Source organism: Idiotropiscis lumnitzeri, chromosome 4 (genome assembly GCF_059441095.1).
Source record: "Idiotropiscis lumnitzeri isolate Australia: NSW breed Sydney's pygmy pipehorse chromosome 4, RoL_Ilum_1.0, whole genome shotgun sequence".
Taxonomy (NCBI): Eukaryota; Metazoa; Chordata; class Actinopteri; order Syngnathiformes; family Syngnathidae; genus Idiotropiscis; species Idiotropiscis lumnitzeri.
This window is the reverse complement of record NC_142394.1, coordinates 6894044-6906156: the sequence shown is the minus strand read 5'-3', so window position 1 is coordinate 6906156 and position 12113 is coordinate 6894044. Positions and strand designations below refer to the sequence as shown.

General features: G+C 39.2%; 1 protein-coding gene across 1 annotated transcript in view; it reads right to left on the bottom strand.

Annotated features, from left to right (window-relative positions):
- Positions 1–11829, bottom strand: part of aff2 (ALF transcription elongation factor 2) — a 139765-nt gene extending 127936 nt beyond the window's left edge. The window contains exon 1 of the mRNA XM_088294763.1: positions 11607–11829. Within this exon, the coding sequence (XP_088150889.1) occupies positions 11607–11659 (53 nt within the window). The 5' untranslated portion in view covers positions 11660–11829. The remainder of the gene's footprint in view (positions 1–11606) is intronic.
- Positions 11830–12113: the final 284 nt, after the last annotated feature.

The window sequence follows — 12113 nt, the reverse complement described above, 5'->3', positions numbered from 1 at the left end:
ACAGTAAGTGTTTCTTTGTGTATTGTTCTCTCACTCCCTTGTGTGAGAGTCAGCTCTGGTATTAAAAAAGAAAAGTGTCTGAATTCATTTAAGCTCATTATCATGTCATTATTGGCCAAGAACTTTAGAGCAATATTGCTTTTACAGTGAAAATCAATGCAGTCTATAAATTTCAAATGCTTTACGTTGGCAGTTTTCTGAGGGATGGTTTGTTGGGTATGGTTTGCCTTCCACATGGATTTTCTCTCAATGTGGCATGTGAATATGGGTCAAATTATGTGGTCTCCAAATGATTCTTCATGTCACCCACAAAGTTATCAAAATGCTGGAGCAATAATTACACCGTAAAATATGGCTAGTGATGCTTTGTGGTAAAAATCATTGGTCCAGCAGATCTGGAATACTACATGTTGTTTGGCAAATAATATAAAGTCACAACTCTTGACAAAACGGTCATTTTTGCACCTAAACAAAAATACTGTACGCCAGCCCAGATAAATGGTTTGAACAGGTCCTTATCCACAGATCCATGCCTTTGTTCATCAGAATGTTCCGCATCATTAGTTGTAATCATTTCAAAGGCAACTGACTAAGCTACTGTGCAGTCTCGCGGTGAGTTATGGTGAATTACTCATCCATTTTCTGTACCGCTTATCTTGTTCATGGCCGCAGCAAACTGCAGGCTGTCCCAGCTGACTACACCGTTGACTGGTCGCCAGTCATTGGCAGGGAACACATGGAGGCACACAACCAGTAATACTCACATTTAACACACACACTTAACCAACGCTACCTGCAACAAAGTCAGACCAATTTACTAATACGCCGTCTAAATGAATTGAATAAGACTACTCTTTTCTATTTATTTTAAACACCATTTGCATATAATAGAATCCAGTTGTGCTGTAGCGACTCAAGTGGGTATTTTAGTAAACGGCACATTACCCGCTACATGATTACTGGAGCCACTTCATTTATTTTAATTCCGGTTGATAATATGTATTGTGCTTTCCTCGACTGTTACTTGTTGATCATGATCATTCTTACAATGGATTACATACATCCCACCCCAGAACTGTAGAACCTTTGGTGTTGATGATCAAAAATAAAGCAGTTTGAAGTGTAACACCCCAGCAGCTATCACAGTGCTGAGATCGCGCAACTAACAATGCGCCAACTCCTTCCAAGGAGACATGTGAGCTCTGGGAACACGATACACAAAACATGATGCTCTTTCCTGCTGTGGTGTAAATGACAGCAATGAAGACACTGTACACTGCTAATTGAAGTCTATTTTGGCCGGAACTGTGCAAGATAGTTATTTGCGGTTAGATCACTTTTAATATTTGTTGTTTTAGTAAGGCTGCTTTAGTAATGCTATTTTATTCTCATAAATTGGGGATGGATGGTTTGATTAGGTTGTAGTGATTCAAATGGTCAGCTTTAACGCTGGTCTTCAAGGCCCCCTATCCTGCATGTTTTCGATGTTTACCTCCATCCAACACACCCGATTCAATTGAGCATCAGCAAGCACCATAGAAGCCTGTTAACGATCCTGATCATTTGAATCTGGTGTGTTGAATGCGGGAAACATGCATTTTTACAATATCCAGTGTGGATGAATAGAGTTGATTTGCAAGGGACATTTTTGCGACGGAAGGAATTGTTCACGGTGTGACTGGAATTTTCCCAATGCTGCAGTATCTACTGATTGTGTCATGTTGGCTAGAGAGGAATTAAGAGACATCATTTACAATATGCATGGGCACCAACTTTTTGGGGCCAGGTGCTCAAGCCAAACAAAGGCACCCATTCCCAAAATGATTCCAAAACTTAAGAGAACGACACAGAAGTGTATTTAATGTATATATATTTTCAGTCTAATTAAAATGATTAACTCAAAATCAAATTGAATAAAAAAAAATACCATCATTGTAAAAGGATTACTGAATTTATAACTTGTAAAATCTCTCCTCTCACTGAATGACCTTTTCAAAACACATCAACGTGCACCCATTTGCTTCATCTCGATCACAGGAGAGCCTCCCATGTGCCCTCTCTTGAAAGATCTGAATGAGCAACACGCTGGTAGAACAGACTTTTGGCCAACATGCTGTAATTATAAGATCATATTTGTAAAGTTTGCATCTACTTTCAACAGTTTGTTGTGAGAGCTAATTGACTAATGTAAAATGATGCTCCTGCTCTTTTTTTTCTTCAGCATTACACATCAAAATAAGCTAAATGAAATAATATCGTTGAACTTGTCTAATTTGTTAATTCTGTCTGTCACTCTGCCTGTACCCCGCACTCTCTCGTCACTAAACAGGACAAGTGTCAGTCAACAGCTGGACAGGGCTTTGAAATTGCGGATATCATTATTAAAAAAGTGTCGGCTGTGTGTTATGCATGAATGTGCTTTGTTACTTTGATTAAAAAGGCAAGCATTTTCAGCAGGTGTGATGCCTACTCCCCGGCAAAAGGGCAGGTGCTCGAGCACTACATCGGGTCTTTCTGTGCACGTAACTGATGAGGAACTGAAACATTTTCAGGACAACTACAGACTATAACCATACGTTACAACACTCTCCACAGGCAAAATTAGTAACTGTACAAATCATTACATTTCCAATAGAAAAAATATGCAATTCATAGTTGCAACGTGACTGAAAAGCACAATAATGCGTTTTTAGCAATTCTAATGGACACACTTTGATTGACACGTGTATAGACCATCGTTTGATGTTCGCTGAACTGAAGACATGACTAAAGCGCCATTGCATTTGGATTAAGATCCTAATATCAATATTAGATATGAGACACAAAAAAACTAAACAAAAAAATACAGTGTGATGATAGACTCTTCACTCAAAGAGATGTCTATCTCTTTTGTCATGCTTTGCCAAGTGAGACATCCTGTCATGGCACATTAGAGAATTACTTCTAACTTCTTTTGTAATTTGCAGTGGTTTGATTTTAGTCTTTTGTTTTAAGCATTAATATATTCTATCTCAGACAAAATAAGGTCATTCATGTCAGCAATGAAAGTCATTTAATGTTGTAGTAACATCTAAAACACTTTGTCTTTATTGGTACAACATTTTGTGAATGTTTCTTGCACACAATTGAGGGACTCATGAAGATAAAAACGAGTCAAAGTTATTGTACCACCAAATAAATACCTTCAAAACTACGAATGTCAAATTTCCTTTGGCATCATGAATTACTCATCAGCAATTTCTTAGCATTTTCATTGCAATCATGTTAGTATCCTGGTATTAGCATTCAGTTCAAATGCGCCTTTGTTTCTGTAAGGAGGTCCACTGAGATGGCAACATGGTGAGCGAGGCTCTAATTATGTGTCCATACACTTCCTTTATCCTTGAGATCTGACTCCTGTATTAATCAGGCAAGTGGATTGCGTGACAGCAATTAAAATACTCGCTATGGACAAAAGTCCTCTTAATTTTAAATGCAGTGAGCAATTTGTTCGCGTGAACAATTTGGGCAAAGGCCATTGACTGTTCTTCTGCCCACAAAGGCAGGTCACGGCAAGGCAAGGCTCAGTGGCTGAGTTGGAGTTTCAAGTGTAAGAATGCGCAAGGTAGCGTGACTTCAACCCAACGGAACAGCTTTGGGATAAACCTGGACATAGTTTATGAGCCTCTCATTCAAATTCGGAGACAAATGTGCCCTGATGAATGAATTGTCTGTCATCATTCCTGCAGGTGTACTACGTAGGTGGCCTCGCGCTTCATAGAACTGTGTGGTTTCGAGCTTTCCGTCCCAGATGGACTCCAGGTGATGCGAAGGGTTGAGAGGTGGTCGCACCGTATGTATGAGACAAAATTGACTTTTTTTTTTTTCCTTCTAGAAAGAACCTTCTTTCAGTGTTGTAGTCTTGAAGTCTTGGCAGCTTCGGGATGAGACACAGCTTCCTTTCACAGCCTCTGAGTCGCTGATGATGTTAGTGTGAAGTAGCATCAAGTGGAGCTGTTTTGGCAAACGGAGACTGATCATGGAGCGGGGGTGCAGATTTCAATGTGATGAATGATTTGAAGCTCGCACGTGTGACTGCGCTGATTGAGAGCTCGGGGAGCATTGAAAGGCAGATTGAATGTAGGAATGTGAGACTGAACACTGAATACATGCATTCAAAATTGACTCTATGTTGAAGTATTGCAGGCTCATCTCTTCACTTTTAGGGTAATATATGTTTTTTCTACTGTCACTAATAAATGTGCAAAAGATCAGGCGAACAATTAAATCAAGCAAAAATAATAACTGTAATCAGGGTGTTTTCATGCAGATGTGCACTTTTAGGCTGCAAAATGCCCAGCTGGGAATTCATAGTGAGTTGATATGACATCAATTCTCTAATTACCTACTTCATTTGTACAGACTATTACAATCAGCATCAATTAACATCCTCCGCCAACTCCCCCTGATTTCAGTGCTACAATTAGCCAGGTACATGATGTCAGGAGTAGGTTCCATAGAATGGAAGTCCTCTCACAATCATACAAAGCTTTCACATCCCCTTGAAAGACAATGAACGAGACAAGGAGTGAGACGAGAGGAGGGGGCCCAAGATCGACTGAGAAGAGTTCAAAGCAGGAGAACGATGAGAAGGAGAGGACCTGCGCTGCTGGATTCCTTTACATCTATCAAATGTGTGGGGAGCGTCGTTTTTTTTTTCTCTGGAAGGAAAAGACGCTGTCAAACACAAAGCGCACATCAAATGTGAGTGACTGACTGCTTACTATGCGGGTGATTTCCAAAAAGGACAATTTGGATAAACAAATGCAAAAGGAAAAAAAAACCTTTCTCAGCACAGTGTGGTTTTTATTTTCTGCATGGCAGCACTAATTTTCTTTTAATATTGAACAGTTCCATCTATTTTACCACCTACAAACACTGACCCCACAGTAATATCAAAAGTGCTGAAAAGCGCTTCCAGATACGGGTAAAGGACATTAAGTGAAGAGCAGGCTAAGTAAGAAGCAGCTCATGGCTTTGGATCGCGATCAAAATAATAATCACTTTAGAATGACCATTGTAAATAGTTTGTGAGTTATAATCCTATGCAGTCTCAAATGCTGACGTGCAATAATGTACACGCAGTGGCACTAATATCCTGAGCACCATTTGCTCCATGCTACTGGTCACCTGCGGATTTACTGGCTGGTGCAATTTGATTTTTCATAGAAAATAGTAAGAGAAAAAAACATCGTTAAACCTTTATTAAGTGCAGATTCATGTTTTCAACCTTCATCCTATATTCATTTTTTCATTTATTATTATTGGAGCCAACTCAGTAACTGAGTAGCCACAGAGACGTGTATACGTCCAGGGCCGTAGCTAGCTATTTGGGGGGGCCAAGGCAAACACAGCCTTTCCTCCTCGCCCTTTGTACTTAATCAATTTTGACGGAAAAAAGTGAGTTATATAATTGAGGCCACTTTGTCTTGTTTTTGCAGTATGTTACAATTACACTGGTCAATAGTAAATTTTAATCAGAGATAGTTTATGTGCCCCTAAATGTATTTTTGACGCTGATTTAAAACATAGCACATCATGTTTTTGAGATAATTTCATCTTTTGTTTTGAAGTCTGACTTGTAAAAAGCTTACGCAATACACATTCTACCATGAGTTATAATTTATAGCAACAACATTTCAGAAAAAATATTCCACATGTTCACAATCACACCTTGGAAAATTTAGAGTGTTCAATCAATCTCCTATGCACGTCTTTGGAATTTGGGAGGAAACAAGAAGGCCGGGGCCTGGCATCAAACCCTGCACCTCTGAACTGTGAGGCGAATGTGCTAACCAGTTGTCCACCGTGCCACCTATTATTATTGTTATTATTATTATTATTATTATTATTATTATTATTATTATTATTATTATTATTATTATTGTTGTTATAATAATAATAATCATCATCATCATTATTATTATTATTATTATTAGTATTATTATTATTATTATTATTATTATTATGAAAACCTGATGTGCTAGAGAAAAAAAACAAAGGCAGATATGGAATCAGCGCAAAAAAAAAATCTAGAAAGGTTTAATTACTTGCTTAAAAAAATAAATACATTGTAAAGATTTGCCCAGTGTTTTCTGACATCTTAAATTCGCCTACTAATATTTATAACCCTTTATATTGAGTTTTAATGTTTATCGGTTAAAAAGTGTGAATTTCTTAAAATTCCCCTATTTCCAGCATCCTTAATAACCCTTCTTTTAGATTATTATCTAACAAGTCAAAAACCAATCAACATTTAAAAGAGTTTTGCTTACCATTTCCACTGTTTTTATACTCACAGCTTGGTGATGAAAAGCATCACACAGGCTGCTAGTGAATTCTGCTCCGTATGGGCTCTTTGCACTGTGTGACTTATGGCCAATGTAGTATTAAGTAAGTGGCTACATTTTGAGTGCACGGATGAAAAATGCAAAGATGGTCAGAAAGTCCTCTCTTATGAGTTCAATAATGCGTTATGTTTTTACACAGAGGAGAGTTTTGGTGAAATGTCCAAATCAATGTCAAATAAAGAATATATTTGTTTCCACCTGAGGTGGCTTCAGTTTAGTTTGAACAATTCCAAAACTTGGAGCAGAATAAAAAATATCTTATTCCTAGTCAGCTGGTCTGAGCTCATAAACACACGGCAATGAAGCAATTATATTATTATTATGTCACATGCAAAAATACTGGCTGCTCATGAGAAGTTGCACAATAGCTGTTAATGACTTTTTTTATGATTTTTTTATTTAATGCCATATGCTTTTGTTGCACAAAACGCTGAGTTTAAACCAAAATTGAGATTTGTTTTTTAAATTGCCCCTCTGAAAATGTTTCTGGATAGTTAAATACAGTTTGCTGCGATGCACAATATGAAATTAAGGACTAAAAACTGCAGATTATGTTAAAAAAATAAAAATAAAAATCATAAATTCATTATTAAGAGAATTGGAGTACATAGAAATATAGTTTACCCCCATTATAGTCATTTTATTTTATTATTATTATTAATTGTTGCACAAAATTGCTCCTCAAACAAAGTCATTGATTAGCTCCTCAAAAAAAAGTTATCGTTATAAGTCTTGATATTTGTTAAACATCATGGTCAAAATCCAAACTGATTAATTTGACAATCAGTTTGCCTTTATAAATCACACTGTATAAAATTTATATCCTGGTTTTTAAGGCTCCATATGCGGCTAATTTATCAGGCAGGAGACAGCCCAACAAACATGTTTTTGCGAAACACTTAATCATGCAGCTCACTGTGCTGGCTTCTCCTTCCAATCTGCCCCGGCTGTCACAATCTACGGAGAATTATTTGTATTTCTCAGTGTTCCATTGTTTGAGCATCATTAATGAGGGAGCTGCAGCGCTGGGAAATGTTTCTTGAACTTCGTACACTTCTAATGTGTCAAGAGCGTAAACAGATAAGAGTGTGCCGGTAATCAATTAGAGGTCAATTACAGTAGATTACATGCATGCATTGTTTCCCTGTGCATAGCACATTAGCAGGTAATGTGAATTATTGCTAGTATGTCATGCTCTGTCACTCATGCGTTGTAAAGGCAACAGAAAACAAAATATCAATCCAATTCAGTCTAACAATTAAACTCCAGCAATAAAATGTAGCAGGAAAATTCCCCAAAATATACTCACTTTTTTTCCCGATACAACAAAAAAAAAATAATAACTTCAGAAATAACTTAAAAAATAACACTTCATTGGACTGCGGCAATATGCTTCCATCATTCAATCTTCAGCCCAACAGACCAGCAAAAAGCTTTGTATCTATGGAAACATGAAAGCAGGGCGCTCTCATAATGACGGATTCAAAGCAACTGTTTCAAACTGGCCTGTTTTGGTCATTTCATCTGAACTCATGTGATTTGCATTTCAATAAGATGATTGGCTCCAGAATGCTGAAACTAAAAATGACATTTCAGGTAAGACAACCATCATGACCGCAGTCACAACAGCACCAGGTAAAACAAAGGACAGCGTTGCTGCTGGGTTTTGTTGCCCACTTTATCAACCATGCTCTGCCTATTGCTATGATGTTTTAATGTACAATATATCTGTATCACCGAAACCCAACATTTATTACCCCTACCATCCCATCCCAGGAGTCTGTCTCACTGACGCTGTCTCAATCCAAGCATCAAATATGATCCAACCATTTTCTCAACATAGCCACATGCCTTTTAATTGACTTCAACAATAAAAAAATGGTGGACTCAAGTCAAATGATTGTGCATCCTGCTTGTATTTGTTGTTAATACATTTCTTTACTCAAATGCACATAACATTAGTTCTCATTCAGTAATTGCTGTCACATTTAATTGTCTGTTCTTAATACGCAAGTTTAAGATACAGTTTACACACTTAGAAAGAAAGCCCACCAGTCATGTCATTATCCACAGCGCTTATCCTGTACAGGGTCACGGGAGGGTGCTGGAGCCTATTCCAGCTGACTACGGGCGAAAGGCGCACTGCACCCTGAACTGGTCGCCAGCCAGTCACAGGGGAGACATAGACACCGTCACTGAGTGGGAACTGAACCCACGCTGCCCGTGTACCACTACACCATCAGTGCCAGTCTATTATATTCAATCTAAATAAAGGTAAACAAATTACAGTAGTACCTCAACCTGCCGTCATTTGGATGATTTTTTTCCTGAACTGTGAACAATGATTTGAGAATTGTTGTGTTTTTTGGGGGGTACTGGCTTGACCTTTCTATTAATTTCAGCAGGTAACATTAATTTATGATACACGTGATTTGAGTTTCAAGTGTGGTCATGGAACAGGTTAAACTCAACACTTAAAGTGAAGGCACCACTGTATTGGTATAATGCAGTGTAGTAGCACTCTATCAGTGCAAACTGTCACTGTTAACCTTCTAGGTTTCAGTCCACTTGCATTGGGGCAACCAGAAAAATGCACTTTGTGGATAAAGCACCCATGTACAGTTTAAACGCCACCTCCAGGACTAGAGTGGAAGCCTTGTTGCTTGCACAACATGATGTACAGCCAACAAGTCACACTGACATATTTTAAGATTGGTCAGCCTTCGCAGAAGTCAGTGCTCTGCTGAGTGCAATTCAGGTTATCTCTCTAAAGGGACAATTTGTGGTATAACTCTTGTATAGGCTCTCGTTAGATTGTGCAGCTCCATCTATTGCTGTGCTTTAAAGCCTGCGCCCCATTTTGCTGCCTCTCATTCCAGTGTGCAGCTTTCAATGACTGGAACCAATTACAAAAAAAAAAGCTAAAAACATTTATGAAAGTCGGAACTGATCATTCTACAGTTACATGCTGTAATGCGTAATATATATATATATATATATATATATATATATATCCCCTGCTGGCTTCTCTGGCCCCAGCAAGGACATTTCAATGAAGTACCACGTAAGAAGCGGGACTCACGACTGTGATCCGTCCATGCTGTCATGTCACACAGTGCACAGGCAATCATGCACTTGTGACTGACACACTTTAACCCACAAGTTAACACCCGCGTAGGGTTCATCATTCAGACCGCTCATTTGTGCACGTTTCCATATTCTCTTTCCAGGAATAAAGCCGTTGTCTGTGCCAGCCCCGTTTCCCATCAGGAGCAGCTGTCAGCCGCTGTGTGATGGACTGGTGGCAGAGCGAGGGCAACGTGTAGACACCCTGAGCTTGTTGTTCAGCCCTGAGCTGCTCCGCTCCAGCAGTGGGGGGTTAAGTACCTTGCTCCAGGGCCTTCCATGGTGGCTGCTGAGGGACAGCACTGTGTGTATGCATGTGTCATTTTTCCCCTGCTTAGATTTTCCAGCTATAGAACACACAGCCAAAACAGCAGCACAGTTGCCAAGTTATTGTGGCCCCATTGTAACACATGGTTGACCTGGAGATGTGGTGATACCGAATATGATGCTACTTCTACTGAGATCTTGAGTAACCGACAAAAAGACCATCAAATGAAATGTGGTGTCAAAAACTACAGCCAAGCCAGTACTTACGCTGCTTGTCTGGTTCTGTATGTTAACTGTTTGCTCTTTTTTTCACCAATTCTTTACAAACAGCCTAAACTAAAAGATATTTAGTTTATCATGTTTGAAGTTGCAAAAATGCTGTTTCTTATTTAGGGAGACCTTTTCAGAGGACTTCAGATAACTAACAGATCCAGAGAAGTGATTTGTTTTATGCAAGGATTTATTTCATTTCTTGACGTTTGTTGAGCATGCATACACTTATATCACTGCCTTTGACAGTTGATCTTTTCCACGATAAACTGTGCTTTGTTTTTTCTTGTGTCTAGCAATAAACCAGTTGTTGTCTAGAATTTATTGCTAATGTTTTGACCAGACTAAATCATTTGTTCGAGTCCACAAAATAGTATGAGTCAACTATATAATGGAGGGAAGTAATGTATGTAAACATTTTCGAAGCCGCTTCTCCTCACTAGGGTAGCGGGGGTGCTGGAGCCTATCCCAGCTGACTTCAAGCAGTAGGAGGGGTACACCCTGGACTGGTTGCCAGCCAATCGCAGTGTATGCAAACATGATTAATTAATTCAAGCAAAATCTCTTCAGAAAAAGTAGGAAATCAACATTCCTTGTTTGTTGATATTATCAGATGTATTGTTTCCTTAAACACTCTTGGAATTATGACTAATTATGACTGAAATCCATAAACCAACCACAACATTTAGTACACCCGCAATTCAAATTTATGCCCTACGCATAAATAATCATCTAATGTTGAGTCTGAAACTGCCCAAGTGAATACGCCGTGTCCAATGCATACTACTGAGAGGTCTTTTAAGATATGGTTACCAATCACTGCTTATTGTGTTACGGTAACAGATTTGGTAACTAAATTTCTAACAATAATTGTAATTATTATCACAAATAATTGAATGCTGTTGATATATATATATATATATATATATATATATATATATATATATATAATCCTGTGCATCTCCTATTCGGTTTTCAGGTGACCAGCAAATATTCAAAAGCTGATAATATCTGGAGTTTTTACATTGCAGTTGCAATAAGTTGTCTTTAACATAATAGATGGTTTCCAACCCCACTGTACAAGCTCAAAGCTGCAGCATGCTCTGACCACAAATGATGCCCATTCATCCTTCCATTCCAATGGCAACTTGACTCGTTCGGTCTGTGTGCACTATTGTACACCCAGACGCACTTCCAACTCTGGCAACAGTATGATGCCACAGCAAGCACACAATGTGGGAACTTCCTGCTACCTGTTAACACTCCGTGCACGTGATTGTTTTATTCGTATGCGGCTGTGCTGACCACTATGTCAGCAATCCAACATTCCATCATTGCACAATAAGACTCCAAATGCCGGCGTTGCACGCGTGTGTGTACGCATGCTTTTGTATCAGCCAAACATCGGTGACACAAAGGAAGAGACGCGAAACGGGACCCACTTTTGGTTTCATCTCCAAAACAAAATACATTGCAAGTCTTACATTGAGGCGCTTGCGCGTTTACGCTTAATTAAAAAAGCACATACAGAATAAAGGAGACTATGTAACTCACCATGGTTGTTCAAGCTCCCAGTCTCGAAAAAAGTCCAGTTCAAAAAGATCCATGACAGGCTCCGGTTGGCTTTGTGAGGCTGTTGAGAATCCCAAACTGGTGGTGTGCTATACGTGGTTGTACATGGGCAAGTGACACACGCGGTGTGCGTGTGTGTGCGTGACACACAGACGGGGAGACAGGGAGTGAGAAGGAGAGTAGACACAAGCCGCTGCCTCTGCCAGGAATCTGCTACGTGGTCGAGGCAAGCTGACAGCAAGGCAGAGGAGGGAGGGAGACGCGCGCGCACGAACGCACGCGCGCGCCCGCTGAATAAGCCTGCACACAAGACAAGCACAAACTGCAAAAAAAGAAAGAAAGAAAACGTTTTCTCTTTAGAAACCCATGTCTATGATGAACAAAAGCGCGTGTCAGATTAAATGAAATACAATTAAATTGTTGTACCTTCATCGGGCAGCACTGTTAGAAACTCTGTGAAGATTACACCCTAATAGTCTGATGAGTCAC